Genomic DNA, 17,266 nt, shown 5'->3' with positions numbered 1-17,266 from the left:
CCCCGTTGGCAGTAGCACGAGCGTCGCATGACCTGGAGTCTAATTTGGGCACGAGAACGACCTGCGGGCTAACGCTCAAACCCTTTTGTCCTGGGAACCTGCTCCTGTTCTGCCTTTCACGAGCCTCTGGGGTTTAGCGTGATGAAAGGAAGGAGAAGCAGTTCCCCGGCTGGGTTCGGCAGCTGCAGCTCTGCTCAGATCCTGCTTTCCCCTTTAAGCTTGTGCACGCGGTTCCTGCTGGCGTCAGCGCGAGGGAAGAGCCGAGCAGGATCCCCAGATTAAACCACGGCAGCGCCAGGCTGAAGCTTTGCTCTGTAGGTTTGCAGAAGGCTGAAGCGAGCAGCAAACGAGCTGCTTTAAAAATAGCTCAATGGAGGTGTGGCTCATCCCCGGGCGGGCGCGCAGCGCGTCGCTGGGTTGCTGTGGTCTTCCTTCCCGCCGGGACCGGCGTGCACGGTCCAGCCACCATCTCTGGTGATCGGCAGCGAGATAACAGTGGTGGGGGGCCCCTTGCCTGCACACCCCCTTGTACCTCTGGGTTTTGTGCTTCCATGCAAGGACTGGCATGCGTACAGCCTTGCTAAAGGGGTTTTAGTCTAAAATAACCTTTATTCCTGTTTGCTGAGGTATTTACCCACTGTGAGCATTTCTCATGTGCTCCATGTTGCTGCAAGGTGTTACAGAAAAGCATTTAATTAGAGGAGAAGGAGCAGCCTGCAGGAGCCGGTGGCACTTGAAGCCATTGAGCAGAGCTCTTTGTGCAGGTGCCCCTTTGGAATCTGCTGAAAATCAGGTTCTGAGTAAGGTCTTCCAGACAGAAACAAAACGCATTTGCAGCTCCATTAGCCTGGGACTGGCCAGCGCCGGGGAAGCCAGCCCAGAGCCTTCCCGGCGCTTCACTCGCACGAGGCCGAGCAGGACCCTGCCCGATGCTCCCGCTGAGGCTGGGAAGCGGAGCTGCTGGCGGCACGGCGTGGCATGGCACGCGTCCACTGGGAGCAGCTCCTTCTCCATCCTTCCTGCTCACGTTTCAGACCCTCCGAGAGGCTTCGTTTCTGCCCGAGCGTCATGCCGCGCGGGGAGCCTGGGGCTGCCGCGCTGCCTGCACCCCGGTGCCGGCGCTGGCAGCCGTCGGATGCCGGGCGCAGTCCAGCCCTGCCCCGCTCCTTATGCAACCGGCGCAGGAAGCGCAGCCGGCGACCTACTTCCCCCCGAACGCTTAAAGAAGTCGGATTAACCTCCGCTCTGCAGCAGCCACCAAGCATCTAATTGCAGATAGCACTGCATTTCTCTGCTGCCTTCCACCTGGGAGGCCTCGGGGAGACGGGTGAGCGAGGCCCCGGCACCGGAGGGAGAAATCCCTTTACTGCTGGGCAGGAGGAGGCACCGAGGAGCGAAGCGCCGTGGTCACGCAGCGCCTGAGCAGGACTCGATGCGATCCTCCAGCGCCAGGGACCCACGCAGCGCCGGGCAGCACCGCCTGCCCGCAGGGAAGCACGCGCGAGCCCGAGTCCTCGGCTGCCTCCGCCGGCCCTCGCTGCCTCACCGCAGCGAGCGAGAACGCGGCGGTCGCTTTCCAATTTATTTTTATCTTGTTGATCACATGCTTTTTAATGTTAAATGTTCTGTGGAGGAGGAAGTTTCTGCAACTGCAGAATTAATAGGAGTTTAGGGGTTTTCGGTTGAACTTGGTAATCAATTCTTGCAAATCACGGGCTCGTGCTGACAACCTGCAGCAGCCGAGTAATACTAATGAAAATGTTCCCGTTCTAATTGTGGCTCCCTCCGCACGTACGCACGGAGCAGCCCTCTGCCACGTACAGCCCTTATGCGTGGCTCGTACTTCAAAGACGCTGCCCGGTGGCACTGGCCGAGGTGTCACCGCCTCGAGCACCTTTGTGCCTTGCTTTGTGGCGCAGCTGGATGCGGCCAGGAGCTGCCTGCTGAGCCCAGGCGTGCGGAGAAGCCGGGCCTGGGATTTAACAAGCCTGCTTTGAACGGCAGCTCCGGCGCCTAAAGAGGAGCGGGAGGGTGCTGCGTACGCGGCCCCGGTGTCCCTGTGCTCGGGGCGAGCGTGCCTGGCAGGACGCGCTGCTCCGCGGCGTGGCTCCTGGAAGTGCCTGGGCTAAATTGTTTTCTTACCGTAAGCACGTTGAGTTTAATTTTATTTTAAGCCATTAAAAAACTATCCGCTTTCCCGTGATCTGATTTCATCTTCTAGCTCTGTTAGAGCTGCCAGGGTGATCGAAATGTGGCTTCGGAGAATTAGACCGGGATTCTCCAATGCACAGACGTGTTTCCAGGGCTTGTATTTGAAGAGGGGTGGCCCGTGCTGTCTGGTTGGAGAGGTTCCCTGGTACGGAGTTGTTATTTCTTTTTAAATGTACATGATCCCAGGTGCAGGGGGTCGATGGAAATCATCTGCTCTGGATGAGACCTTTGCAGCGGGAGAGCAGCAGAGGATGGCACCTTTGTGCATGACGCAGGGAAAAGGTTTTCGGAGCTGCCTGCTCATCAGCCGAGGGAGTGCGGGAAATGCAAGCAGCATGAATCGAGCTGGAGCAGTGGAGATGTCCCTACACACTGCTGCCCTCGTCTGCCGGAGACTTTTACTCCGCTGGCAGTTTGGTGAATGAAGGAGGAAACCCGTGCTTCGGCACAAGGGCCGGTGATGGAGTTTACAGCCATCCGTTGGTGGTTTCGCCCGACCTGCTGGACTTTGTGCGGTGGCAGAGCAGGCTCTGTTCTGCTGGTGGCCGTGTGCTGGTGACCCACGTTGAATTTGACAAAATGACAAATGCAACTGGACGAGCAGAGCTGGGTTAGAGCTTGCAGGTTGCAGGATTTGCCTTTCCCCGGGCTGCCGGACCCTGCCCTGGCCCAGGGGTGGTGGTAGGGAGGAGACTGGATGCAGCTAGTCCGTTAAGCTTGCATCGATGCGATCCGTTACAAATCCTCTTGGACCTCTACATCTCCCCACACGCTTTTGACTCCCAGTTTCAGGACGGTGGAGCTGGGGACTGGGTGGTTACTTAGTGGGATTTCCCCTCCCTGGCTGCTGGGAGTTGAAGCCCTGTTTCTTGGAGAGCGTTATCAAACGTGTTTGCAAGCCTCCTTGTACCATCCCACTAACGCTTTCTGGAATTCTCAAAATAACTTCAGCAAAATAATGAGATGTTTAGAGTCAAACGTTTGAGTGGAAGAAAGCCCTTGCCCGTGCTACCTCGCTGGCGTACCGTATCGGCAGCATAGTCAGCCTGCGTGAAAGTGCTCCGGGTCGCGGCGTTCCTCTTCGGGGGGAGCAGGTACCTGCAGGCTTGCTGTGCTAAATAACCCCCTCCATCCCTCGGTGTCTTCTGGCAGCATCCTGGCGAGTACCGGTCCGTGCTGGGGCTGTGCGAGTCAAAACTCCTTTGCATTAAAAAGATTTTTACTTTGTGCTTCCAAGTCACAGGCGGGATTTGCTCTCCCGAAAAGCGAGCGCCATCGGTTTGAGAACAGAATTTCTGTTTATGCGGGAGTTTTTGAACAGCTCACCTGTCCGCAGCCTTTTCGTTGCGCCAGGGATGCAGCGAGGTATTTTACAGCTCGGGTTTCTCAAGCGGCATCGAACCGGCCTTGATTCGAACTGGACTTCGAGCCTGCGATGTGAGGGCGAGGAGCCGCTCACCCGCGGTTGATAACTCTTATATCCACGGCTGCTAAGGACGTCGTTCCCTGCCCTCTGCGTGCAGTGGGAGCCCTGCAGTTAGCCTGGTTACAAACAAACTATATCAGAGCTTAGAAATAGATGTGAGCAAAGCTGGATTTTCCACTTGCATGCACCATATCTTCCTTATGCTTCTTTGTGGGTTTAGGACAGTTGCCTGGTAGGAGGGATGCAGCTTGGCTGCTGGCAAGGAATTGCCGTGCTGCTCTGCAGATGGATATTCTGTCTCTCTTGCTTGGCTGGCTCCGTGAAAGGAAACTTAATTTTTGTTTCCTGAACTGGCACCTTGAAACTTTGTTCACCGAGCGCATCCCTGCAGTGGGACTCTGGCTGGCTGCGGCTCTGCGGACCCACCGGAGAGCGTGCAGCAGGATTTGCGCTTTCACCGGGCAGCATCAACAAGCAAGAAAACCAGAAGCGCAGAGGAATGGCTGCTAACTCTCCTTGCATGGGAAAAGGATCAATACTTGCATAAAGAAAACTGGAAAAATACTTAAGAAAAACTATAATCAGGCTTCTCACAGGGGTTAGGTGTGCGAGCGGGGCTGAGCCGGGCAGCGGGGAGGGAGGCAGCGGGTTGCACAGTGCTCGGCAGGGTCCAGTCCTCACCAGCTTGCGGCAGGCTGCTGCGTGGTCGCTGGGAGCGAGGCTGGAGGTGCAGGCAGAGGCTGGGGTTCTGTCTCGTCCTTGTGCACGTGGCGTGCCAGCAGCAAATACCGGCTTTAAAGGCAGTTGTGCTCGGTCTCTCAGCAGGAGCTGCCTTTGTAGCTGGATGATTTAGGAGGCAGTGTCAGGCTGGGATTTGGGGGATGACAAAGCCGGGCACAGGGGTTTCTTCCTCCCCTCCTTTTTATTTGGGATTTTTTGAGGGATGCAGGAGTAGATGTGGCGAAGCGGTCGTCGGCCTGACTGCCGGCGGGTGCTCTGCGCCAGGCTGGAAGCAGCCGCTTTGGGTGCAGAGCCCTTGGTTCGATGATGATGAGGGGGTGAGATGGCAACGTTTCCGAGCTGTCAGCCTCTATCTGGTTAGCGCTCTCTGTTGATGCTTTTAGATGCCTCCAGTTCAGTCCATGCTGTGGTGGTGTAAGGCTGCGTACGCTCCCCGAAGCACCATGGCATGAAAGGGAGGCTCCTAGAAGCAAGATGGAAGGTACAGTACCGGCAGCGGCCCCACGAAGGACCCGCTCCCTCCCTCTTGCGCTGCTCTTTAATGGTGGGGGGAGAACTGCAGCGGGGTGAGCCCAGGCGGCTGCCCCAGGTACCAGTGCTCCCACCGCAGGGGTGCATCCTCCACCATAGGCTTTTCAATTTGTGAGATATGGAAATGGAGTTGGAGAGCTGTTAGCGCTTTGCTCGGAAACGAACATGGTTTTTCGGTTACAGCGACATTCACGGCTTGTGTTTCTGTGTCTCCTTGCACCACAGAAAAGCAGGGTCCAGAGCGGAAGAGGATTAAAAAGGAGCCCGCCACCAGAAAGCCTGGCTTGCTCTTCGGAATGGGCCTTTCGGGGATCCGGGCAGGCTACCCGCTCTCCGAGCGCCAGCAAGTCGCTCTCCTTATGCAGATGACAGCAGAAGAGTCTGCAAACAGCCCAGGTGAGATCCAGAGGGTGGTTTTGCTCGGAGGTGTGGGCGGATGGGTGTGAGGCTCAGGAATACCTGGGTGCTCGGCCCCAGGGTCACCAGGAGGTTCGGGTACCTCCTCGCCAGCAGCAGAGGCGAGCTGCCACCCCCGGCGCAGTGCAGGGGGGGCTGCTGTGCTGCTCCCTGGGGTCTCCCCGCGCCGTAGGTGGGATGCTGGAGCGGGGCAGCAGGACACCCGCTCCCACGGGGCTCTGCCGGTGACTCCAGGCACGGGCTGCCGCCGGGGTTCGCACGTGGCTGCGGCTGCCCGCCCTTCTTCCCAGTACAAGGCAGTAGCAGATGTCCCACGGGCCGAATCCAGGCCACCACTGAGCCTGCCCTGGCTGCTTAACTAGAGCTTTGGTTCCACGGGAGCCTCCTCCACGTCAGAGCTTCATGGTTTCCACTGGTATCTCAGGCTAACTCTGTAGAGGAGCATTGTGAATAAAGTTAAAATATCAACCTCTGTGGGTTTTTTGATGTTTCTCCTTGTGGAGAGGGTTAAGACGTGTAACCACTGCAACTGTAACTTGAGATGCAGAGCAGCTGGAACGTGTTTACCACGGATTTTGTATTTTAGTAATTTTTATCTGTTGCATACATGACCCCCGGGGTTTCTAGAGGCACTGTGCTATCCGTATGCGCGCATCTGCATCCTACACACAAATGTTGCAGCTTTTAGCCATGTATTTCGTTGTTCTTAACACCAATCTAGCTGCTTCTGTTGTAACTTGGGGAAAAAAAAAAGGCAAAAAGCTGTGTAGTCTTCAGAGCATTCAGACGTTCTCCTGGGAAATGCGCAGTCTCCTCCCAAGGCTGTCAGACCTCCCATGTACTTGGTAAAAGGCCCCTTCCCTTAGGAAATGAGGTTTTGGGGTAAGGAGCTGCATTGTCTGCTCCTAAATCATGGGATTGCCTACAGCCTTTGCAAGGGCTCTCCAGTGGGCTTTGGCAGCCTGCAGATAATATCTGCATCACGCACACACAGGCTTTCCTCTGTCTTCGCATCGGCTTCAGAGGTTCAGTTGCCCGTGGTGAGCGTTTTGGGGAGAGGCGAGATGAAACGCGTTGCAAGGGCTCCCTCTAAGGGTTTAGGGCTTCCTTCGGATCGCGGTTCTTGACTCTCTCTCTCTCCTCCGTGCAGTTGACACAACACCAAAGCATCCCTCTCAGTCTACAGTTTGTCAGAAGGGAACTCCTAACTCTGCCTCCAAAACCAAAGATAAAGTAAATAAGAGAAACGAGCGAGGAGAGACTCGGCTGCATCGAGCTGCCATCCGAGGAGATGCCCGGCGCATCAAGGAGCTCATTATCGAGGGTGCAGATGTCAATGTGAAAGACTTTGCAGGTAACCAGCCCGCTGGCGGGGCAGCCCACGGTCCCTACCTTTGCTCGCCTGCTTGCATGTTCCACCTCCGAGAAAGGCTCCCACCAGAGCAAGTGGTTTCTTCATAACGTGGGTTTGCTACTTGTAGAGAGGGGATTAACCAAAAAAAATGATTTTGCCCTTTGGGGAGGAAAAAGTCTTGCTGTGCTTTAAAAAAAAAAAAAAAAAAACAAACAAACCTGCTACAGATTACAGACTTGTCAAAATAATAAATCCCTGAAAAACATCGGTTCCCTTGTTAGAGTTTGGCAGGTAAATTCTCAGGCTGTCCCATCTGCTCCGACCATGCTCCCGCTCGGGGAGGGGACGCTGGGCTGGGCCTGATCCGTAGCGGTCCCTGGGGCTGCCGTGGCTCCACGCTCTGAAACTCCGACCGGGGACCTCTGGCCCGTTTTCTTGTGCCCTTCCCCGCAGGTGCCGTCTTGGGAGTCTGGAGGGGGTTTGCAAAGGGAGGTAGGCTGGTTTAGCTCTTTTGTAACTTAAAATATAAGAAATGATGTGCACAAAAATACTGAAAAGAGTGGGATTGTAAAGTCATCGCTCCAGAGTTGGATGGCTGATGCCTACAGCTTTCCGGGGTTTGTTTTTAAGTACCGAACATGGGGGTGCCGCTGACGGGGAGCGGTGCGAATGCGAAGGTGAGGCCAGGCTCCCAGCTGCGCCAGCCGGGCATCCCAATTAGAGGAGACGGTGACCGTCCTGAGCCTCGGCTCGTTGCCTGGGTGTAATACCACCTCCTCCTCCTCCTCTTCCTCCTCCTCCTCCTCCTCCTCAGCAGTGCTGCCAAGCTCCTGCTTCTGGTGGTGGCAATGGGGAAAGGAGCCCGGCTGCGGGGCTGCGGCTGCAGCCGAGGCTGGGATGGGAACGGCCACGAGTGCTGCGGCGAGAAGGCGGCTGTGAGATGATGAACGGTGCCGTTCGTGCGCACCCCTACCAACGAGGGGGCTAAATTAGCATGAGGCAGCCTTTCTTCCAGCACGTCCGAGAGCTTGACTTTGCTCTTTGCTGTTCTCTTCGCACGATTTTGGGGCTATAAATAGATATGCATGTTCCTCCGCCTGTATGATTAATAACAGTGCTAGACGGAACTATCAGTTGTGATTAATTCTGGTCACAGGTGCCCCTTTTTCATGCCCCAAGTGAAGGTAACAGAATGAGCTCCCACGACGCTATCAGCAAAATACTGAAAGAGCCACGCACATTTGCTGGGAAACTTCAAAACAGTTTCTGCTTAAAAATAGTCTGTTTGAACATGATAAAATATTTCATTCGGTGTTCTTCGGAGGTTTGTTTGAGAACGAGAGCCGCTGTTACTGTGGAGACCTGCTGTTTGGTTTCTCCCCGAGCCGGGGGCCTGTTTTGCAGCAGCACGGCTGCTTGCTTTGGAGAGCACACAGAAAATATTTGCGAGCTCTGTGTGGGGGATGTTTCGGAGCGATGTCTGCAGTTCGGAGCTGAGTCCTAATCCGGGCGGCAGCGTTTCCCTTACGGAGGAGTTGGAAGGGGAAAGGATTTGAGACTTGCCTTCCACATGGCATCAGCAAGTCTCTTAATTTCCTACACGAAACTTGGCTTTTCCGTTTCCCGGGGCTGTGTCCGTTCTGGCAGATGATCTGTCCGTAGCACATTGCGTGACCAGGGGGAAAAGAGGGATTCATTCAGCTCCCGCCCGGTTGGAATAGCAAGGCAGAGCTGCAGGTTTCTTCCTGCTGTGCCATGGGGAGCTGGGCAAACGAGACCATCTTCTTGGCCATCAGAGCCGCAGACCCCTGGGCACACTGGCACCTGCAGCGTCTCTGGATGGAGGTTACTTTTCCCTGTCTCTAACTCTCTCCGTGAAGGCGATGTCCATGTTCTGAGTGTCCCTTTGCTTGCAGGCTGGACGGCGTTGCACGAGGCATGCAACCGGGGTTACTACGATGTTGCAAAGCAGTTGCTCGCTGCGGGTGCCGAAGTCAACACAAAGGGGTTGGACGACGACACCCCGCTGCACGATGCAGCGAATAACGGGCACTTCAAGGTAGGGTTTTGCTGGATTTCATAGCTGTGTTTTTAATGGCCTTTTTTTCCTCGTGCTTCAAGCAGCCAACTTGCAAATACAGAGATTCTGGTTATTTTGTTATCATTTGGTGCTGACAGCCACGTAGCGGGCAAGGATTTCCCCATCCCAGTGCTGCTGAGTGTTTTACTTGGTGTTCCCCTGTGCAGAGGGATAGTTCATTCTTCTTCTGGGTTAGGGGAGGGAACACGGCTTTGTGCCTTGTTCTTCTCCCTTCTTTCCTGCTCAAGTTGGTTCACGTTGCTGGTTTTTGTCCCCTTTCTTACCAATGGCTGTTGGTACCATAAGGCATGTCGTGGGGACAGGCTGCTTGAGGACATCCCCCTTTCAGTTATATAGGAAAGTTGTACAAAAAGCCTGGAATCAAAACATCATGAGCATCTTCAAGTCTCAATTTCTGTTTTCAGGTGGTGAAATTGTTGTTACATTACGGAGGGAATCCTCATCAAAGCAACAGGAAGGGCGAGACACCTTTAAAAGTAGCTAACTCTCCCACCATGGTGAACCTGCTCCTGGGAAAGACCACGTACCCCTCTAGCGAAGAGAGCTCAACAGGTGAGGTTGACCTTTACGTGAACATGGGAGCGATGTTTGTGGCCTGCAGCTGTCTGTTAATACAGAGACATTAAGAGGACAGTGAAGTTAGACTCTTGTCAGAATATCTGCACGCTGCTGCCACGGTCAGGAGTCCGTCTGTAGCTGTAACCCAAATTCAGACAACATAACTGCCAGCCTGTAGCTCCGGGAGCTCTAGCTGTTTGCCCTGGAAGCCTACGCTGAGATCACTTGCCTGGTGCAATCGAGATGTAGGATTGGAAGCCAATTGCAGGTAAATGGATGTCTTACCTTTGAAATGTGGGTGATATTCTGGCTTGTGCGTAGAGAGGAGGAGGTTTGCGCGCACGCCGTGTATTCCCATCCCTCCCCGGTCAGGGGGCACGGCGCTCGGCTGTACCGGTGCTGACGTTTGGGTTCGTGCTCCCGGGCTGTCCCTCGGCAGAGCGCCCTGCTAGAGCCGTCCCGCGAGTGCCACCGTTGTGGCCGTGCCAGGTGGGACGCGCTGCAGGTTTTAATTAGCGCTAATTAGAGTTTCAGTCCTACGGGGAGTCTTGACCTATGCTGTTTGCAGTCATAACCCTGTTATAAAGTTTTTCTCTTGATAGACCCTGGATGTTGTTTTGAGGAGCACCCTGTGCAGGTTTGAGACTGGGTAGCTATCCCGTTCTAAAAGATCTCCCAGCCTGGCGTGGCGAGCTTGCAGCTGCAAACTTAGCAAAGGCTGGGTGAGGCACAGGGGCAGCAGGGCCGTTTGCAGGCGTTCCCGTCTGCAGCAGACTGATGATGTTCCCCCCCCCGAAGCCCCTCGCAGCCCTTAACGCCTTGTTGTTCTCTCTCTGCAGAGACCTCAGAAGAGGAGGATGCCCCTTCCTTCGCTCCCTCCAGCTCTGTTGATGGCAATAACACAGACTCAGAGTTTGAGAAGGGTTTGAAGCACAAGCCCAAGGCCCAGGAACCCCCCAAAACCATCACCCCGGTGAAGGATGAGTATGAATTTGATGAGGACGATGAGCAGGACCGGGTCCCGCCAGTCGATGACAAACATTTGCTGAAAAAGGATTACAGAAAAGAGACTAAAGCAAACAGTTTCATTTCCATACCCAAAATGGAAGTGAAAACGTATACTAAAAATAACACAATTACACCAAAGAAAGCTGCCCACCGCATCCTGTCGGACAGCTCGGACGAGGAGGAGACCAGCGTTGCTGTGGGGACGGGGGAGAAGCTGCGACTTTCGACCCACTCGATATTGCCCAGCAGCAAGATTCGGGAGCCCGCCAGCACAAAGCCGCAGAAGGAGAAAAGCAAAGTAAAAAAGAAGCGGAAGAAGGAGACGAAAAGCAAGGAGGTTCGGTTTGGCAAAAAAAATGACAAATTTTGTTCCTCTGAATCAGAGAGTGAAAACGTGGAGAGTGAGGAGGATGATAGAGACTCTCTTCAGAGCTCTAGCTGTGTAAAGGACTCCAGGCTAGTGCTAAAGGAATCCTCCTTGTTTAACTCTCTGTCTGCCTCATCGACCTCTTCTCATGGGAGTTTAGCGTCCCAGAAACATAATCCTAATCTTACAGAACAGCACTCCAAGCACTGGAGGACGGACAATTGGAAAACCATATCTTCTCCAGCTTGGTCAGATGTCAGTTCCTTATCGGACTCCACCAGGACGAGGCTGACGAGCGAGTCAGACTACTCGTCCGAGGACTCGAGCTTAGAGTCGCTAAAGCCAGTCAGGAAGAAGCCAGAGCACAAAAAGAAAAACACCCCACACAACACTGTTTCTGAGAAAAAGAATTCATTCCATAGCAATGTGGATGGAGCAATTCCAAAGCTGGACAAGGAGGGGAAGGTGGTTAAAAAGCATAAAACAAAACACAAACATAAAAACAAGGAGAAGGGGCAGTGTCCCATCAGCCAAGACATTAAAATAATCAAAACGTTTTCTTTTGAGTTTGAGGACTCTAAACAAAAGCCTGAGAAAGGCTTGATAGTAGAGACAGAAAATCCAGTCGAAAACAAATTGAAAGTGTTAAAGCATGAGCGAGAACACAGTAAGAAGGAGGAAAAGCTCCCCAAAGGTAAAGCGGAGGAGAAGGACTGGTTGTTTAAAGATGAGACTGGAAAATCCTCGAAAGAGGAGAAGTTAAGAAAAGTCAAAGATGGTAGTAAAGACATGAGCAAATCCTTCAGAGAAGGATTAAGTAAATCAGAAAAAGAGAAACCCGTAAAGGAGAAGTCTCCCAAAGAGGAGAAGCCGAGAATACACAAGGAGGAGAGAAAGAAGAAGTCGAAGGACAAGCAGTCAAAATCTGAAAAGAAGAATGAGCTGAAGGAGGAGAAGGTTTCTAAACTAGAGAAAGAAAAACCCTTCAAGGAAGAGAAAGAAAAATGCAAAAAAGAGAAACTTTACAGGGACGAGTCTGGGTTTGATGAGTTTAATAACAAAACCCAATTTCCCGAAAGCGAGGACACGAAGTTCAGCCTTTCGGACGATCAGCAAGAGCGGTGGTTTTCAGACTTGTCTTCTGATTCGTCCTTCGATTTCAAAGGTGAAGACAGCTGGGATTCTCCAGTAACAGATTTCAGGGAGATTAAAAATGACACCGTGGCAAAACTAATCATAGAACCCGTGAAAGAGGAAATTAAAGACAAGAAAAAGGAAAATAAAACGAAAGAGAAGAAGGACTACAACGAGAAACGTAATGAAAAGGACGCTTTCTTAAAGAAGAAAGAGAGGGACTATGTGGACAAAAGCTCCGAGAAGAAAAAGGACCAAACGGACAGACACAAAATTACTCCCAGTTATTTGCCTGAAAAGGATAAGAAAAGGAAGGATTCTGCAGAGAGCGTCAAGGAGAGGAAAGAAAAAGATACAGGCGAAACCACCAAGGACAGAAAAGATTCCTCCGATGGCTCTAAAGATCGAAAAGATACCAAGACGAAGCAGGAGGAGCCCTATCGAGATGACTTTAAAGAATACGGCTGCGAAACGTTCTTCAAGGATAAGTCTGACGCCGAATTCAGCGGTAAAACTCTGGAGAGTTGGGAGAGGCACCATTCTGGGAAGGAAAAGGAGAAGAAGGATGCTCCCGATAAAGAAAAAAAAGAAAAGGTGAAGCCAGAAAAATACAAGGAAAAATCCAAAGAAGGTGACAAGGAGAAAAACGAAAAAGCCGCTCCTGAGAAAATCCTGAAAGACAAAGAACTAGACAAGAGTTTTAAAGAGAAGAAAGAAACTAAAGAGAAATACAAAGACCTGCACAGCAAAGACAAAGAAAGGAAGAGTTCTTTCGAGCAGGTTAAAGAGAAGAAAGAGAAAAACTTCTCTGCGGATCGGGAGGACTTCTCCGAGAAAAAGGATGAGAAGAAAGGCAAGGAGAAGAGCTGGTACAGCATTGCAGACATCTTCACGGATGAAAGCGAAGACGAGAGGGATGATTACAGCTTGGCTGGGTTCAAAGTCGGTGACTCCGCGGGGAGCGAAATGCATCGGCTGGAGAGTCTGCAGGAGAAGGACGACGGCGCGGGTGCTGAGAAGGAGCTGTACCCCGACAAGCACCGCAAGTACTCCTCCGACCGGCAACATTCGGGAGAGAAGCAGAAAGATAAGGACTCCAAGGAGAAGAAAAAGGACAAAGGAACATCGGAAGGGGGAAAAGAGAAGAAGGAGAAGAGTTCCTTTGAAAAACACAAAGAGAAGAAAGAGAAAGACTCTACCGAGAAGTACAAGGACAGGAAAGACAGAACGTCCATAGATTCCACTCAAGAGAAGAAAAACAAGCAAAAGCTCCCGGAAAAGGTTGAAAAGAAGCATGCCAATGACGACAAGGTGAAAAGCAAGCATAAGGAGAAGCCGGATAAAGAGCATTCCAAAGAGAAGAAGTCTTCGAAGGGAGGGGAGTCGGAGAAGAGCCTGCTGGAGAAATTGGAGGAGGAGGCTCTGAATGACTATAGAGATGACTCCAACGACAAAATCAGCGAGATCTCTTCTGACAGCTTCACAGACAGAGGGCAAGAGCCAGGACTGACCAGCCTCTTTGAGTCTTCTAACCTCTCTCTTACTGATGCCGCTGAAGAAAAGTTTAAGGACTCTCTCCCTTTACCCTGCTTGCAGGACAAACTCAAGGAGAAGGAGAGGCACAGACATTCCTCGTCTTCGTCGAAGAAAAGTCACGAGAAAGAAAAAGCAAAGAAGGAGAAGACAGAGAAAAAGGAAAAAACAGAAGAATTCAAAGACTCCAGCAGCAGAAAGGATTCCGCTCATTATGAAAAAGATTTCTCTGTGGATGGGGAGGCTTTTAGCACTTCCTACAACATGAAGGCAGAGGCTGATGAGGAACCAGAGAAAAGCATTGATTACTTATTTTCTGAAAAGAAAGATAAAAATGATTCTGAAAGAGAGCTGTCAAAGAAGGCGGAAAAAGAAAAGACTTACGGTTCCAGCGCCATCAGCACAGTTAAAGAGAAAAAGAAGCGAGATAAACACAAGGAAAAATGGAAGGAGGAAAAGGAAAAGCACAGAGACAAACATGCAGATGGTTTCTTTAAACATCACAAAGACGAGCCAAAGTCAACGCTTAAAGAGAAGGACAGTCCTCAAGTCACAACCTTTAAAGATAAATCCAAGGAGGACAACCTCAAATTCAGCGAAACCAAACTGAAGGAGAAGCTCAAGGAGAACCAAGAGAAAGACAAATCGGAGTCAATAAAAATAAGCAATGGGAATGAAAAAATAACCCTTTCCAAAGACAGCAGCAAGAAGGATACCAGGCCAAGGGAGAAGCTGCTGGGAGACGGTGATTTGATGATGACCAGCTTTGAGAGGATGCTGAGCCAGAAAGACCTGGAAATCGAGGAGCGCCACAAAAGGCACAAAGAGAGAATGAAGCAGATGGAGAAAATGAGGCACAGGTCCGGAGACCCCAAATTAAAGGACAAACTTAAAAGCTCGGAGGATGTGCGCAAGAGGAGTCTGGATCTGGCGACAAAGAAGCCGTTAACGCTGGATACTCAGCTCAAGGACAAGAAACTTAAAGAACTGGGTCCACTGACTCCTATACTGTCACCGGAAAACAAGGCACAGCCTGCTGTTGGGACAGACTCCAAGGACTGGATAACGGGTCCTCAGCTGAAGGAGATCCTCCCGGCGTCTCCCAGGCCGGATCAGAACCGGCCGACGGGAGTCCCGACCCCAGCATCCGTCGTCTCTTGTCCAAGCTACGAGGAGGTGATGCAGACGCCCAGGACTCCTTCGTGCAGCAACGAAGACTACACGGACCTGATGTTCGAATGCGCGGACTCGCAGCACTCGCTGCCCATATCCACGATGTCCATGAACGCCTGTTCTCCATCCTTCTTCGACAGATACGCGAATGTGTCCAGCGGGCTCCCCGAGAACCCCAGCCAGACCCCGACTCGTACCATACCCTCCACAAACCTGTATCGTTCCATCTCGGTCGATATCAGAAGGGCACCCGAAGAAGAATTCAGCGTCGGAGATAAATTTTTCAGACAGCAAAGCGTCCCGGCAACATCAAATTATGACTCTCCAGTGCAGCATTTAATGGAGGAGAAAGTTCCCCTTCCTTCTGTTCCCGCTGAGAAGTTCCAGTGTTTATCTCCTGGCTATTACTCACCAGATTATGGGGTTTCATCACCAAAAGTGGAGGCTTTGCACTGTGCACCAGGAGCTGTCAGCGGAGTCGCCCAGTCGCCTGAAAGTGTCTTTTCTGGTTTACAAGCCAAATCCTCCCCTTCGCACAGAGATGAATTGCTGGCTCCTTCGGTAGAAAGTGCTCTTCCCCCTGACCTCGGCATGCCCTTGGATACCACGGAAGAGCAGCAAGCTACCGCCTCCATTATGCCGCCAGAATCTACCTACTTACCACCCATCGAAGAAAACCATTTTAGTTCGGGTATGCCAGAACAAAACAATATAGACTGGGATAACCCTCCTTCCAGAAACCCTGACACCGCCATTCCTCCCAGCCTGATGGGTAACCCGGCAGAGCACTCTGTCAGCTGGTCCATGGGCTCAGAGCTTCTGATGAAATCTCCCCAGAGGTTTCCCGAGTCCCCTAAACCTCCGCTCTGTTCCCTAGAGCCGATTCATCCTACACCGGTAGCCTTCATTCCCACAGATACTTCCTACCCCGTTTCTCCCATATCTTACCCTCTGTCAGTGTCTGAACCGGGGCTCAATGAAGTCAAGGAGGATGCTGAGGAAGCAGTTCCAGGAGAAATAGCGAATGCCGAAGAGCAAGCTCCGTACATGTCCCCTACTAGGTTAGACACGTTCTTCAATAACTGCAAGCCTCTTCCAGAAGAAGCACCTGAGATACCTCCAGAGCCCCCTTGTATGCCAGCAGAACCTCAGGCCGAAGTTGTTAGCGCGCCAGAAAACAACTATTTGGAAAACAATAACGCTGCGCCTGCAAATACGGAGGAGGCGGTAACGTGGCCTGATCCCTTCACCAACACAGAAGATGACTTGGACCTTGGCCCCTTCTCGCTACCGGAGCTGCCGCTCCAACCGAAGGATGTTGCAGAGACGGAGATGACGGAGGCAGAAGCGGTAGAAGAAAGCCCGGCGGCGGCTTCGGAAACAAGCGCTGGGATCATTAAAGCGAGCGCGTCCGTAATAGCGTCCGGTGAGCCGGAGGAGCCGCCAGCCAGCCAGGCAACTGCGGTCCTGCCTGTGGAGACGGAGCCGCAAGCAGAGGAGCAGAAACCAGAAGTGGCTGCGCAAGAAGCCACCTCAGAAGCGCTGAACGTAGCTGAGGAAAAAGGAGCGGAGGACTCGGAAGCACAGGTTTTCCAGCAGACCCCATCCGAGTCTGCTCAGGCGGAGAGCAAAGAGACGGAGGCCGTGCACGAAGACCTGTCGTCTTCTGGTGGGGTGGCAGAGAGCAGCTCCCAGACCTGTCCTCCACCCGCGGCCACCGCCGAGGGCGGCGTTTCACAGGAGGCTGCCGCGGCACGCGGTGGGAGCCAAGTCCCTTCCTCCCAGGCAGATGCACCTCCGGGCAACGCTCAAGCAGAAATCGTTGAACCAGTACAAAAACCAGTAGCAGAAGCTCCCAAACCGCCCAAAATAGAAGAGATTCCTCAGCGGATTACCAGGAACCGGGCTCAGATGCTCGCCAACCAAAACAAGCAGAACGCCGCCTCTTCTGAGAAGGAATTTCCTCCCGTTTCTGCGCCCGCCACACGTGCCAAAGGCCGCATTACGGAGGAGGACGATTCCCAGGCTCAGCACCCGCGCAAGCGCCGGTTCCAGCGCTCCAACCAGCAGCTGCAGCAGCAGATCAACACGTCCACCCAGCAGACGAGGGAGATGATACAGCAAACACTGGCAGCTATCGTAGATGCTATAAAACTGGACGACATTGAACCTTATCACAGTGACAGGTCCAACCCCTACTTTGAGTACCTCCAGATCAGGAAAAAGATCGAAGAGAAGCGGAAAATCCTCTGCTACATCACTCCCCAAGCTCCGCAGTGCTACGCTGAGTACGTCACCTATACGGGCTCCTACCTGTTGGATGGCAAGCCTCTAAGCAAGCTCCATATTCCAGTGGTGAGTCAGGCACCTTCTCTCTTTAAACCGTAGCGTCAGGGACTGTCCCCTCCCTTGCTGCTGCCAGCACAGCCAGATTGTCCCCTCTGCACCGCGAGCGCTCTGGCAATGCCGATGCTGCCCCAGCCGTGGCTTTAGCCTGCTTTTAGAACGTGCTCATGCCAGCAAATCTAAGCCTCGGTAAGTGGGTGGCCGCGTGATAAGTGCATCCTCTGAGATGCTGTATTTTTGCAGAGAAGACCTTGAGCTGTGCTTAGGAGCCTGAGATTTGTTCAGGCTTTAGAGCAAGTTTGTATGAATCCACTGGACTTGAGGCTGGAAGGCAAAACTGCTTTTACAAGCAGTATAGTAATCGGA

The 17,266-nt window shown here is 52.6% G+C and overlaps 1 protein-coding gene across 8 annotated transcripts in view; it reads left to right on the top strand.

The window, feature by feature from the left end:
* The window catches only part of ANKRD11 (ankyrin repeat domain containing 11), a 158,474-nt gene that overhangs the window by 136,714 nt on the left and 4,494 nt on the right, over positions 1-17,266 (top strand). For 7 of the 8 annotated variants that reach the window (XM_082320124.1, XM_082320119.1, XM_082320123.1 and 4 more), the window contains 5 exons: positions 5,135-5,305; positions 6,477-6,680; positions 8,597-8,739; positions 9,186-9,333; positions 10,179-16,909. In XM_082320124.1, the coding sequence (XP_082176250.1) occupies positions 5,135-5,305; positions 6,477-6,680; positions 8,597-8,739; positions 9,186-9,333; positions 10,179-16,909 (7,397 nt within the window). Of the gene's footprint in view, positions 1-4,788; positions 4,860-5,134; positions 5,306-6,476; positions 6,681-8,596; positions 8,740-9,185; positions 9,334-10,178; positions 16,910-17,266 lie in introns of those variants that run through there. The other variant, XM_082320126.1, reaches the window with a different exon arrangement.

This window comes from Platalea leucorodia, assembly GCF_965183815.1.
Source record: "Platalea leucorodia genome assembly, chromosome: 8".
Classification (NCBI taxonomy): domain Eukaryota; kingdom Metazoa; phylum Chordata; class Aves; order Pelecaniformes; family Threskiornithidae; genus Platalea; species Platalea leucorodia.
Note: the sequence above shows the minus strand (reverse complement) of the source record. Positions and strands in the feature narration are given on the sequence as shown.